This window comes from Patagioenas fasciata, chromosome 5 (assembly GCF_037038585.1).
Source record: "Patagioenas fasciata isolate bPatFas1 chromosome 5, bPatFas1.hap1, whole genome shotgun sequence".
Lineage (NCBI taxonomy): Eukaryota > Metazoa > Chordata > Aves > Columbiformes > Columbidae > Patagioenas > Patagioenas fasciata.
This window is the reverse complement of record NC_092524.1, coordinates 56363594-56378512: the sequence shown is the minus strand read 5'-3', so window position 1 is coordinate 56378512 and position 14919 is coordinate 56363594. Positions and strand designations below refer to the sequence as shown.

The 14919-nt window shown below is 38.0% G+C and overlaps 1 protein-coding gene across 6 annotated transcripts in view; it reads right to left on the bottom strand.

The window, feature by feature from the left end:
- VRK1 (VRK serine/threonine kinase 1) overlaps positions 1-12424 on the bottom strand; it is a 34138-nt gene extending 21714 nt beyond the window's left edge. Inside the window, exons 1-5 of one of the 6 annotated variants that reach the window (XM_071809628.1) lie at positions 12287-12424; positions 6544-6705; positions 4932-4987; positions 995-1064; positions 515-602 (exon numbers count right to left, since the gene is read on the bottom strand). In XM_071809628.1, the coding sequence (XP_071665729.1) occupies positions 515-602; positions 995-1064; positions 4932-4987; positions 6544-6700 (371 nt within the window). In that variant the 5' untranslated portion in view covers positions 6701-6705; positions 12287-12424. Of the gene's footprint in view, positions 1-514; positions 603-994; positions 1065-4931; positions 4988-6543; positions 6706-7099; positions 7122-7472; positions 8602-10613; positions 10710-12286 lie in introns of those variants that run through there. The other 5 variants (XM_071809629.1, XM_071809627.1, XM_071809626.1 and 2 more) reach the window with 5 other exon arrangements.
- Between the last annotated feature and the right edge of the window lie 2495 nt (positions 12425-14919).

Below are 14919 nucleotides of genomic sequence, written 5' to 3'. Positions count from 1 at the left end.
ATTTAACATGAGACTAGCAATTATTCTAGCTCACAGATTACATAACAAAATCTATCCCTAGGGAAAATAAAATAAACTTAGAGAGAGTAGTAAGTCCTTTATACATGTGAATGAAAATATTCTGTAAGTGCACAACACACCAGAAGAAAAACTTTAAAGGTAGTCATACTATGTTCAAGGACTTAATACGTTGGAAGGCAGCTTTATTTCAATTCAAATATTAAAAGCTTTTAAACCACATATATATCATCACCGTATTACAGCAATGTTCAAAACAAATGAAAACTAAATCACTGAGAATATTATAGGCAGAAATACAGGTAGCAAACAGAGTAAAGAAAAATTTTATCTATTAATCTATTCCTTAGACCTGTTCTGAACATAAAACTTTGTAGCAGAAATTAACAACATGAAGATAGGTGGAAAATACACCTTACAAAGTAAATTAGGTTAAAAGGGATACTGGTTGTGGATGAAATAAATCCCAATATATGCCAACAAAAAATATATTCACCTGTTTCCACTTTTTTCATGCAAGCCAGAACCCCAATATCTTGGTACACCTAAATATTTCAGTTTATGGGACTTAGTCCACTTCTGAACTGAAAATACAAATAAAGATAAGTTCATGAATTCACTTCAGTAGACACTTACATAAAAAGGGACTACTCACATTACTTAGTTTCTGCATACATGTGAGCTGCTTATTTCATGGAAACTTGTGTGCAAACTGTACTGGCAAGTTAATGATACATCCACTGTAGGGACAGAGATGCAACTAACATTTCAACTTGGACAAGATCATCAACACAACTGTAAAGAACATCTTACTAAAAGAACTAATTTTACTATACGCCTTGATTAGATTTCAATAATTTAAAAATAATTTTGAAAATTACTTAAAAAGATTCTCTTAAGGTTTGACCTTACTCCTGTAGGCTCTATTTTCCTAAATGCTTGTGGTTCATTAAAAACATTTTAATAGACTGCTTACTTTCATCTGGTTTAGCAGCTCGCATGTAGAACTTTAACTCAGTAAAAAGAGGTCCATTCTGGCTGGGTTCCTTCAAAACAATTTAAAAGGAGTTAAAAACTGCTGTGTTAAAGCCTAATAATGATTAAAAGCTCACACAATGTAACATTCAACCTACAAAAGCACAGTCTCCCTTGAATGCTCTAGCCAGTGCTGATACGTTCAATAGAATATGCTATTTTTATGAAACAAGTTATTTTTATTATGAATTGCTTAACATTTAGGGTATCAAAGAAGCCTTTCCCATAACAAAGGATTAAAGAATAACAAATTAACTGAAATGTGCAGAAATATTACCAATAATTGGCAGCAAAATTTTAGCACAGAACATTAAACAACATTATCTCAGATTTTCCAGAATAAAGCTGGATTGCATCAATTGCAATAGCCATTAGTGAGCCCAAAATAATGCCTGAAATGATGGAAAAAATCTTAATAAAAGTTAAGTTCTTGCTGAACAGAAGGTATTTGATTCCCTTCGGAAATTAGTTGATCAAGATAAAAATTACAGAAGACTTCACAATTTCTGTTAAACTAAATTATAAAACTACACCTATTTTAACCTAAAGGACTACATTGTATCTAAGTTAACACAAGGTATTTCAGTTCCATTTTGTAGGGATGTGTATTAAATTGCAAGAGAGAAATTGGTTTGAACACACTTGCAAGAACTGCAAGTGGGCATATGCCTTGACTCCACATTTCCAGAACTTTGTGCAAAAAGGTAAAAAGTTATTTCAACTCCTACAAATTTTAAGCAATTGATTTTGAGATCAGCTTAAGTGATTTATTTTAATCTAGTTACTCATATTTGTCTACATTCATTCTACCTCAGCGAAAACACCTGTTTTGGAATATCCCACACATTAAAAAAAAAATATATATATCTAGCCAATACCAGTATGTAATTACTGGCAAAGAAACACAGAAAGAATACAATCACATGGTATTAGCAAAAGTTCCAAAACATAAACCTTCAATCTTAAGTGGTTTTAATCAAAACTTTTAAATGCAAATGTAATGACCCAGAAAATGGCTGAAGGCCACACTGTACCACTAAGCCAACAGAGGTTTACTGGTGTCCGACACTAATGAAGCAACATAAAGAGACCAAACACGCTTACAAACGTGGGCGTTCACGTGCATCTGACGCAGGGGCTCAGATGCAGAGTAGGAAGAGGGGTCAGAACCAGAGCAGGTGGCTTAGGCACCACTCCTAGGCCTGAAGGCTAGATTACAAAGCCACCACCTATCTCTACCTCACTTGCTCCAGCAGCGTTGCCCTGATAAACAATGGAGCCAAGAAAACAGTTTTCCAGCCCCTCCCTCCTCGTGGGACCAACGTTAAGACTGAGTCATGAAACACCAAAAAAACCACAACACACAACTAGACCAACTGATCCATGTACATGGGGGGAAAAAAAGAAAAAAAAAGCGTATCTTTCTCTAGCCAGAGCAAATGCTGAAAATCTGGTATCTTTTCATACTGGAGGGGATGGTTAAATGATTTAACCACAAGCCACATCTTCATATTGACTATGAAGCTGTTTCCCCATAATACCATTAATTCTACATACAGATAAATAAATTCATATTTTATGTTAAAAAGGCTCAGGTAATCATGTACAATATTTGCCATACTAGTCATCTTAGAGTACACTGAAGCCAGAAAGACTTCAAACACAAACTCCTGCAACTTTAGGCCCAGGGTCATTCTAAACACATGATTAGCAAAACTGAAATCGAAGTCTAATTAGAAAAGATACTGTAATGAAAGAGATTATGGAGCACATGTTGAAACCAAACAAATTTCTTCAAGTAGTACTTTAAGAGTTCTGATGGTTTTCAGTCAGCAATTTAATGAAGTGTTATTAAACTCTGCATCCACTCCTGAACAATGACATCTGTAAGGTCCACATGTTAAAAACCATTTCTTTTTTAAATAAAAACACTGATTCATTTCGTACTGCTCAGACATCAACACTATGAGGATATGTCAAAGACAAAGCCAATTTCCATCCCGCTTTAATAGCTTAATTTGAAGAACATTACTATAGAAGCACATATTTTGTTAAACACTAATAATTGTTCAAAGCTGTTAAGCACTTTGCTTCAGCTGATAGATCAGCTAGGAATCACCCAGGCATCAGAAAAATAGGCCCTTATCCATAGTTGCATTATACTAGACCATAGAGGCATAATATGTTATGGGTCATTTGTGAGGGCAGCACAAAGACTGGGGCTACTCTTTATTGTCATAAAGACAAAATTATAAAAGACAAATTAAAAGTGAGTAGGCATCTGGGAGATTAGCAATGGGGGTATTTACAAATTGCTGCAACAAAGCAAACCTATTACAAAAGCAACCCAAGAGTTACAACTCTTCCTATATTCAGAGCCCAAAGTGGAGAAGACAAACAGACAGGTTTCGACCTTGGGGAAAGAAGAGGAGAGCAGTTACGCAGAGCATAAAACAATGCATATCTGATGATTGTGCAAACTCGTCAGGAGCTGGGAATTAGGAGCCACTGCCTCTCATAGGAAAGCCACTGCTGATAACTGGAATGTCTGTGATCTGCCTCCAAAACGGGCCACAGCTCCTCCACAAAGGACACCCCTACCCTCGATGGCCCGGGCTGGACATACAACAGCAGGTGGCCACCACACAACAGCTGGGGCTCCTGGTCTGCATGGGGTTCCTGTCCACCAACACCTGAGGCAGCAACAGCACTCTGATGTTGGAAGCGTGGTAGTCTGACATGAGCACGGTAAGCAGTGTTTTTTCCAGCGCTTTATTTCAGCTCTTCAGAAAGAGTATCTTGGGGTGTCTGAACAGTATCAAAACCAGTACTCGAGAATTTCCCTGTACTAAGCAAATACAAATATCAATATTAAAGGCATACACTAACATGTATTTTATCTTAAATTAATCTGATCTTTTAGTTTCAGGAAAAAAATGTTAAAAGTATTACTATAAATGGTCAGCTATTGTGATCAAGTATTTCAGTATCACCATACAGTTTAATAAATGATTAAAACATTGAAGTTCTGAACTGTGCTGAAGAACTAGTTTTTTACATTGTGAAGTTCTTGTACAGTTTTCTGGTATTTGCTTTTGTCACAGGATCAGATGTACCACCAAAATAAAGAATGGTCTGGATCTACTATGGCTGTTTCCATATACCCAGTTTTTTTACTAAAACTTTACCAGGAAATCATCCATAATAGTGGGTTCTACACATAAAAAGATAGCAACATTTAAGAAAAAATACTTTATATCTTAGCAAGAGAACACCATAGCCAAATCAAGTTTAATAAATCTTTTTAATTTTGATTAAAAACATAAGAAAAATGCCAACTAATAAAAATAATTTGTTGATTTGCTACAATGGGCTAAAAATCAGCTATCAACAATGCTTTTTCTTCTTTCTAATCATCAGGTTAAAAAAATACTTATCACTGCCATTTTAATTCAATAGACATTAGAATACGTATGTGGTTTATGATAAAACATTTAAAGGACTTCATATCTGTGGGGACCTCAGGAATCAAAGTTTTGCTGTTTCTACTCCCAAGCCATCTGTCAGCTTACCAACATCCAGTGAGGAGCTATCCAGATTACATTCATTTCGTAATATTTGGGCTGTTTACAGGAAGCAGCAAACGAAACAGAATCTGATCTATTTCATGAACCTTTTTCAACCCCACTGATGTTCCATTATCCACTCTCAAACACAAGAATGCTAATTCTCATCAGCATTGCTCTATATCACCACCTTTATTTTAAACAGCACTAAGCAATTGTATTCTTTTCAGTCAGAAGATGTTTTAAATTATACACGCTATTCTATAACAAACATTTTCAAGTTGTGAAATAAAGATTCAAATGCTGTCTTACCACTTTTGCAACATAAGGTGCATCACTGCCAACCGACTTCGAAGAATTAACATCAGCTGTTAAAAAGGAAGTGTTTATTAGTAATAGAAGAGGCAACTGTCACGAAACATAGACTTATTTGCTATGCAGCACAGACAAACAAATGACAAAGCAATTAAGTACTGATGTGAACATGTAATGGCACCTTAGATTTTTGGTAAGGGCACTACTCTATATGGCAAGACTACTCCATATGGGTAGGGTCATGCTTTCTCCCTTCTCTTTGAAGAGAACAGGCAGTTTAGTAAATAAAGGAGTTCTTGTTTTATTATTCAGTAGTCCTAGTCAACAGCATTTGTTTCCTTTTCTAGAACTGTGATGAACACGCACAGTTGTGGACATAAAGATGCAGTGTGGACATAAAGATGAAACACACATTCTCTCTACTATATTGCGATGTCACATAATCAAATGTGACTTTCTGTTGCTACCAAGCGGTTGATATTTGTGACAGAAGGAGATGCAGGTATGAAGGACATCAAGTTAGGCAAACATGAAATACAGGAATGGTCACAGGCACAGCTATGTGCAAATGACAGGGAAGCAAGCAGAGGGCAAGCTTTGAACAAAACAGGAATTCTTAACACAAAGAACTACACAATTTGCGTGAGCTGGAACTCCAGTCTCAGTAAATTTAGTAGTTCATTGAGTAAGGCTGAGTAAGTAGTAGAGAGCTTATTTGGCAAGAAGCCACCCAATGGTCTTGTTTTTCTTCTTAATCCATTTATGCTACAGCCTGCTCATTTTGAAAGCAGAATGGATTTTTTTTTTCCAATTAAGTATGAATTCAGTGAAACTTTTTCACCAAGAGGAAGACAATCATAAATGCATGGCAAAAGAAAACCTTATTATCAGGAACACATTAACTTTCATCCCTTCAAAACTGTTTGGAAAATGACTGGGGTCATTAATTCCCTGAGGTACCCTCCAGACTTCTCTTATCTGTTCATCTGTCCAAATAACAGAGATACCAAGTATGGAACACTACCCACCAGAAGAAGTTTTCCTTGAATTCAATAAATAGCATTGCAAAACAAGAACTGTGGTGATGCCTTAAACTGTAAAGTCCAAGATTTCAATTTGTTTTGAGCATTGGTTACGTTAAAAAAAAAAAGTATATGACTTACCGCAGAAGTTCAAAAGGCAATGAAGAAGTCAAACGCATCATAGTCAAAATCAGCCAAAATACTGGCTGACCAGTAACCTCCATAAAATATGCTTAGACAGTTTCAGTTCAGAATTTGTGATGTAAGGACACTCATGCCAACATCCTTGCTTTCAGCCAGATCAAAAACCAAATTGAAACAAATACTAAACTACCCTTTCACTGCTAAAAAGTAATAAAGATTTTGGTTTAAAAAAATGAATGAACTACCACTGGAATTGCATACAACCACAGTTCTCACAATGACCATTTGTCCACTCTTGTCATTTTTTCCAACATGAACCAAGCTAAAGGTCTAGTAAAAAGACACTCTGCATTCCTAACTCATGGTGGATTTTTCATTGCTTTGAATAAGGCTAAATATCTCACTCTGCATTTAAAAGCATTATCAAAGATAACTACACTTACCAAGGTACAGGCGTCCAAAGCCTCCTTGCCCTATAGAGACACCTAATTTCCATTCTTTTCTTGATGTATCTGCTAGAACCTCCCCCAGAGCAAACACCTCAGCAAGTTTCCTTTTTGCAGGGGCTCTTTTTCCAGCAGTCTTCTTATTATATGGCATCTTCCCTGGAGGGAAAGGAGGAAGGAAAAAGGAGAAAAAAACAGCATAAGTTACATGCTGACCAGACTTACTTTACATAGAAATATGTCAGAAGCATGCAAAAGTATGGACTGTTGAAGCTTTAATTTGTTACTACAAAGATAATTTAAAGGAAATACAGTAAGTATTTTCATTGACATGAATTCTAAGTGAAAAACAACTAATTTTTCCAGGTATCAAAAAAAAAAGTCTGACAGCAAAAATCTTCACAAGAGAAACTTATTAAAAGGTCTTGTATGATACATGCTAGAAAAATGTCAGAATTTATCATAATCAAATCAATCACAACCAATCACAGATCTAAACTTAGAAAAAAGTAAACTAATGAAATAAAGTTCATTAGTTTTCCTGGAGTGAAACCTGCTTAATGAAGAAGTGCCATAAAGTCCAGGTCTTCAGGAACAATATGAGGAATTCCTGTTAGCTTTAAAAAACACCAAAAAAATTATGTCATTCAAACATTTTTTTTTTCTCCTATATAGTTTCAAGCAACAAAAATAAAATTTTGCTTATTGCTCACCACGTGGCATAACTACCTATTTTGAGATCATAAATTTATCAGTATTACCATTACCTTTTCTCAACCTCAGGTCTCAGATAAGCAATATTTCCAGAAATAACAGCCCACTGAAACCAAATGCATGCATCTTTATGCAGAACAGGCTTCATTTTGAGCAAATAAATATTTTGATTTTCTAGTAGAGCCAGATTTTGATGCAGTAAGAGGACTTACTGAATGCACAGCCCAGATATGGCAGAGATCCCTTTACATGAAAGGCCTTCATGATTTTTCCTAGAAAGAACTGATCTTTCCATCTACCTTATAAAGATAAAAGACGTACAAACGGAGCCACAGTTATTTTCTAAAAGATACCTTTCTGACTGGTGGGATTTTATCATTATTATTATTTTATTTTGCGTAGGGAAGCAGGAAGGAATATTAATACACAATTCGGGAAGTTTCTGGATAGCAAAATATCTTTTTCCCATTAACCTAGCTACTCAATACAATAACTCTAAGCCAAATGCAGTTACTTGACATCAGTTTTCCTGTTTTAGTTCTAATGCTCCTCTAGGACATTTTTTAAGTTCCCAAATAGAAAACTACGTAACTATGATAGCTGTTGCAAAAGTGTTCTCCCCTCCACAAGCCTCTTTTCTGACTGGGTAGTATTATCAGGAAATTTTCTTCCCCAAATAACGTCTGTCACCTAACTAACATCTGAAAACACGAGCCCAAACTCATTTGTCTACATCACTAAGTGCAAGAATAACTGTCAAGTTTCCTGAAAACATTATTCTGTTTACTAATACTAAAGTCTGCGGCTGTGACTGATCAGACCCCCAGGAGTGGCATATGACCAAAAAAAGGATGGGACACTCTGTGGAAGCATGCAACAACGCAAAGGAGTCACGCAAACACTCAACGCAAAAGGTACTGGTGGGTGGCCTTTGTTTCAGGTAAACACCCAAACAACAGTTGAGTGGAGCTCAAAATTGTTGAGTAGATCAAAAGGTGGTATAAATATCTCCCTGCATTTGCCAGGCCAGTCCAGGGGTAGTGAATACAAGGCTCAGCCCAACATGAAAGTATAAAAACTAAACAACTAGCAAAAGAATTTCAAAGAGAGCAATCGGCTTGAGTTGGTTTCAAACCAGGTATTCCTGTCCTGGGGACATCAGCATTGTGACAGTAAGCATATTAGAGAGACCAGTAACAGGAATCACACTGGTATTGTGACTGAACTGTGTTTTGCAATTGCTGGGTTTTGCCAAGTGTAAGGCCATACCAATGAGAACACAATGGTGTCAAAGCACCAGAAGGAACACAGTGGCAGGAATGGCTACATGTTCATATTGCTTACAAGAGCGAGCTAAAAACATCACAGCAGCACCCAGATCAGGAAAAGGATTAAACCAAAGGAAAGACTCAAACCATTAGAGGTGGTATTGGGAAAATAAACCAGAAGTCTGGAGCCCCAAGACTGACTCAGTTAAGAAGAAAAAGCGCAAAAATCAGCAGTGTTGCCTGATGAGTCAGATGTGGGACACACTCACACTCACTGTCATCTAAAGGGTACAAAAATGTATACAAAATTAGCATACTACCCTCAGGCCAAGAACAATAGAGGAGATGTGAAGAGGGCTTGAAGGACTGCATCCCTTGACCTCTGAGCTACTACAAATAATTCCAGTGAGACTTGGACAGATGCACTCAGGTGTCTGAATTCTGGACAGATTGCTATCCAGTAAAAGAAAAATTTGTAGCCTCTTTTTCAGTAGGGCTAGCAAGCTAGTATAATAAAACTATTGATACACTTCACATCTTTGACATTCAGAGTGAGTTTTGTGGTAGTAGCCTCACTTAAAAGGGAATTAAGTTTACCTAAAATAGCTCCTCAAGAGTATTAAAGGACTTTGTGTTTCCATCTTTTTTTTCTAGTTTTTGTTTAATGTGATCAATAATTGTATGCCTGAAGGTATTTAGTTTTTAAAAAAATTAATGACAACTTCCCTTTATCCATAAAAGCAAAAATTCAAAATGGACATAAGTTTGAACATCCCCAGCTGGAAATCCTGCCCTTAACAAATACACTAGATACACATACATGGTTTCTTGGCTGTCTATATTCATATCCATCTGTTAAGATGGCACCGTGCCTACTTACAAGTTGGTCAAACTATCAGTAGGCCATAGGTGCCAAACACTGATCGCTTTCAATGGGCAGCATGCACAATACTAAGCACTCACTCTTTTGCAAAAAAAGCTGTTATCCTTGGATATATTTAAGCAATGGCTGCACATGCTTTCACATTTATTTGGATTAATCTATTCAAGGATCTTCTACTGATTGAAACCAAAAACACCTAGAGACTGCAAAAATTTTCTACATGAAAATACAGAATTGGGAGGGGAGAAGGGGAAGAAAAAAGAAGTTAAAAATATGACATTTTAGTTTAAATTTATCATTCTATGTGTTTTTCAATTCACGATATAGCAAGCATGAGGTGTTTTTCAAGAAACTTATGAACCAGCAAACACAATGTAGAGCTGCCTCCTGTACACAGCACAACTGGAATAAAGGCCTCTACTTCTCCCTTAAAATCACCTTTTAAAATTAACACACACAAAAAAATCACCTTTAACTTTCCTGCACCTCAGTTACCTCTCCCTATCAGCAAATGGAAATATTTTCTATCCCACAGGTATTGTGAAGCTTAATTCATTAGTGCCTGCAACCATGCTGAAGTCCTTGGAAACAGAGTGCCATAGATGTCAAGTACTATACTATCATTCAAGTATCAAACAAATCTGACCCTACTTAGATAAGGGATCTGACAAGAACAATTTTCAAGGTGCATAACTGTAAACAGCAGCATTTTATGTGGCTACAATATGCTCAGAACAAAGACATTGTTACTAACAAATATGAATAACAGAAGTATATTTGTCTAAACTCCCTCCAAAAGCCTCTTAGTACTACAAAGGTTATTTCTCCTGCTTCTCCCTAATAAAACATCTTGGAAGAAACTCAATACTCTGTACTTGAGATATGCAGACAATTTTGCATCAACGGTGCTATTAGTGGTGTTATCTTTACAAATGTTGTCTGCAATGGTTGCTACTCTAGTGATACTTGAACTCTCAGAATAAATATGAAAAGCCACTTCTCAATTTGTGTTGGCATCATTCTCAATAAAACTGTGAAATTAATATAAATCAAATTTATTTTGAAGGAAGCATTTCTTCTTTGAGGCAAGTGAGACTGGTTTCTTCCTGATTCTCCTCTTCTATTCTCTGGAAATTGTCATTTTTACTGTTATCTCAGTAGGACCCATTTTCATTCTCAACACTGAGAGGCATGATGGTGACCTGTGCTCCTCTTCAGGAACAGGTAGACCCAGCCACACATGAGACCTATGAGTCATTAATACTGTTCATCAGTCATAGCAAGGCATCCAAGTCTGGCTGCAGAAAAGGAAATAAAGACAAGAAAAGAAAACAAAAAGAAAAAAAAAAATTGAGTACTGCTATAATCTCATTTCCTGGTGATTAAGACATCTGACAAATAATGGTAGTTATGGAGAAGGACGTGCTGGGGTTCTTTTCCTGAGTAATAAGAAAACATCTTTTCAGATAAAATGAATAAATGTACACTGGTGGACTACAATTAATGAGAAGTATTTCATCACAATAGCACCATACTGGGCACACTGAAAACTTTTTTTTTTCTTAAACAAACTGCTGTGCTGCAGACTAAATTTTCAGAATGTAGCTTGTTCAGAGACAGGTAACAGTCTTTTACAAGAGGAATTACTGTGTTGCTAACTAATTTTAAATAGCCTTCTCAATAATGTGTTTTCTTCTTTGGAACAGTATTTAAGGTTCTCCTGAAAATCCTGAGCATCACTCAAAAAGTTATTACAACAATAAACATAGTGAGCTTTATAAGATGTCTAATCATCTGTCACTCCAAATGACCTCACCACCAAACCAACAGCAAGTACCTATGCATGTGAATGAGATACTTAACTTTGATAGTTGGGCACACTGTATAAAAATCAACAGCTGCAAAATTCATCAAAAAACCTACCTCATTTGGGGATTATCCCCAAGAACTAAGTGGAGAGCTTATTCCCACAGAGGAAAGCACAAATCTTCTGACACTATAATAGCCACAGGAAGCCTCACAACAGCTTTTATATTTTTGCTAATGATAAAAAGGGCCTATGGATTCCCTATGAATTAATAAAAGCCTTAAGGACAAACTGAAAACCAAAGAAAACAACAGGATTCAGCCTGCCTGCAATCAAACGCGTCTTACACAACGAAGGCAAATGGGGAGAACTAGGAAGTGAAAAACCACAACCAGTGACAAAAAACAGCTTAGCCCAGCTCTTCCACAACAACAGGCTTGTCCTGATCCTAAAACTGCATATTTTTTGTAGGTTTGTATTTGAAAAATATGTATATATTATATATTATGTTTACTTTAAAGCAAAACTCAGGAATGCCTCCTAATCAAGGCGGTATTTTGTTAGTCACACGGGGATGTTCCTGAAGGTGACAAACCTCTAAGTGCCACTGAGTATGGCTCTTACTCCACCTCCCCCACCTGCCTTAGTGCTAAAAAAGAAACCACGAAGGAAAGCAACTCAGAACGCTGCCACCAAAGGCAGAGTTAGAGGCACCACCCGGAAGGCGGGAAGGGGGGTGCAGCAGAGGCCGGGAGTGGAACTGGGGCAGCTCTCGCCCACCTGCCCCCATTCCCTCCCTCCCTGGCGACCCAGGGAGATGCCTCCGGCACGGGTGAGGGGAGCAGAGGAGGTGCCTTCCCTTCTCTTGCAGCAGACGAGCGCGAGGATCAGGGCCCCGGCGGCACCACCAGCCTCCTCAGCGAGGGAAGCGGGAAAACCCCGCCACGACCTGCCAGGAGCGCCAGGGACGCACGGCTGGCCGAACGGGAGGCGGAAATGCGCCGCAGAACTCACCTCACCAAAAAAAAAAAAAAAAAAAAAAAAAAAAAAAAATAAACAACACTACACCTCAAAAGCAGACACCGGCTTCCAATACCTCTCCGTGCTCAGGCCCGGCCGCCGCTCCTTCCGCCCCGTCCGAAATTCCCGCACTGCGAAGGGCCCCGAGGCGGCCCGCCCGCCCCGCCGCTCACTTCCCACCATCGCCCGCGCCCATTGGGCCGCCGCCCGACGGCCACCCGCCCGCGCCCCGCCTTGGGCGCGGTGCCTGCTGGGAAGGGTAGTCCCTGACCACCGCGGCACTACCCCCGTCGAGGGCAGCGCCTACATTTCCCAGCAGGCACCGCGCCCGGGATGGGTGCAGAGGGGTTATCTTTTACAGGGTAGCTGTGTGGAATCTCTGCGTTTTAAACCGAAATAAGTTTGGAAAGGCTTTTGTGAGGCTGATGCCGCGTGGTGATAAGCCACGTCCAGGAGACAGGCAAGACACAGGTTTCCTGGGGAGATGGTAATGCTGTGGTTCTCACCTGCCGTGACCGATGCCCAGGCTGAAACAGGCCCCTCCAGCCAACACAGCACCAGAGCTGCTGTTGCACAGTACACCATTATATACCATTACATACATATTTTACCTACTTCCTACTTACCTGTCAGACTCCTTCTGATTTTACCTGCTGTGATCTCACATGGTTGTGCAATGGAGCTTCTTCCTTCTCTGAAGAAGCTTTTTATCTACACTTTGACAAAACGTGTTTATTTAGTACTGACTGATTTTTTTAAAATCAGGTTCTGTGATAGTTAAATTGTCTCAAGTGCACTATAACATTTTGCAAAATTAATAACAATTGTAAAGAACCCACGTCTTCAACAGGTCTCCATTGATTCTGAATCTCCTTTTCTGATTGTCCTTCCTCCCCATCCCAATCTCCTTTTCCTCAGGTCCGAGTCAAATCATACAGCCTTGGTTCACCTAGCAGGTCTGATCCATTTGACATCCAGTATCACTACGTCTCCTCTTGTTGTCAGGTACACCCACACTTCTGCCAAGCTGTGAAGTGGGAGACAGGTGTGGAAGATTAGAGATGTACCAAAACAGGGGACTTAGGGAATGACGCGGAAAAAAAATAAAAGGACAATGTTTTTGTGTTGTTAATTTGCTGGGTGTTTAAAACATTGAAAAAAAAGCATTGTGTTTTCATGGCAACCATATTCATGTGCTGCAACTTTAGGGATATTAAATAGCTTAAAACAAAAGAAGTATCATTCCATAGTATGTTCACGATTACAGTACTTATATAGAAGATTTCCTTGAAAAGTTGGGCTACATCAGGAATAATATATATGTATAGTAGAAATCCCAGGTAAGTACTCCTACAGATGTTCAAAAACTTGAACTTGTTTGAATGTTCTAGGGTATTACTGCTCATAGTAAAAACCAAAAGATCATTTGAAAGAAGTCGAACACACCCCCACATATGATAGCATTTCACTTGAAGTGTCACCGTCTTTAATATCAGACTACTGGGATGGTGAAAAAATGTGAAGATGCCGATGGAGGAAACAAAATGAAAAATTTAATAGATATTCCATTCATTCCTTTAGCAAAAAGCTCATCTTCAGGCTGTCAGTCTGAAAACAGTCTTAACAATGAGGCTATAGAGATCTAAAGTAAATTCTGCTATCTCATCTAAAAGTTTTGCCGAAAAATAGTAGCTTTCTTGCACTAAGAGAGAAACCTCGACCTCACTCTGCCTCTGATTTTTCTCTGTTGAGTCTGAATAAGTAGTTCTGTTTCAAGCAAAAGGTGCAGTTTCAATATTCCCGTCCTACTTATTAAGAAAAATATAAGATACTGCCGATAAAGAATCAAATCAGAGACTTTCATACATTATGTTTCTCTACATGAAAAGGCTGTGGTTCTGTTTAGTCTATCTGGATGCATTTGCTTTAATACTGCTACAGCTGGAGATTCTTCAAGTATTAACCAAATCTAAAGTGGCCACAAGTTTTCTCAGGTGTTCCCTGTATACTGTCAATTTGTTTGACTAGATATCAGAAAAGCAATTATTGACAAAAGAGTCAAAAGCATAGGATGAGTTTTTCATTATCATCCTTCACTGCAAGAGCATTCCTGGAGTGGGCTGACTCCAACTTTCAAATATGCTCGAAGAATTCTTTTAGATTTGGTAATTGTGTTTGATTCATCTCCAAAGAAGCACTTAGTATCTTTTTCTTAAAAGTTCCCTAATCTAAAATTAAATGGTCAATCCAATTTATGTGTATGCTACAGGTATGACTGTTAGGAAGAGTTCAAATCCTACTTTTAAATAGTAGCAAATATGCGATCTATCCTGTACTGTAGTATATAGGCAGTTACATACTTTCAGTTTAACAATGGGGATAAGTATGACATTTTGAGTGTGGCTTGACAAGAACGCCTGAAGAGATAGTGATCAGACTACTGTATGAAATCTTCTAAACCAACACCTGATAAAATAACCTAGATTAACCTTGAAAATGTTTAAAAGACTGGTGAATCTCCAGAGTAAATGGAGAATAGCCATTTCACAAATGGCTGTTCTTTCGGAGAGCTACATGTACTTGTCAGTTCCAGAAGACATGCAAGTTACATCCTCATTACTAGGAGAATATTAAGAATGTTCCTCGAAAGACCCAGAATAGCACAAAGAACATTTGAATCC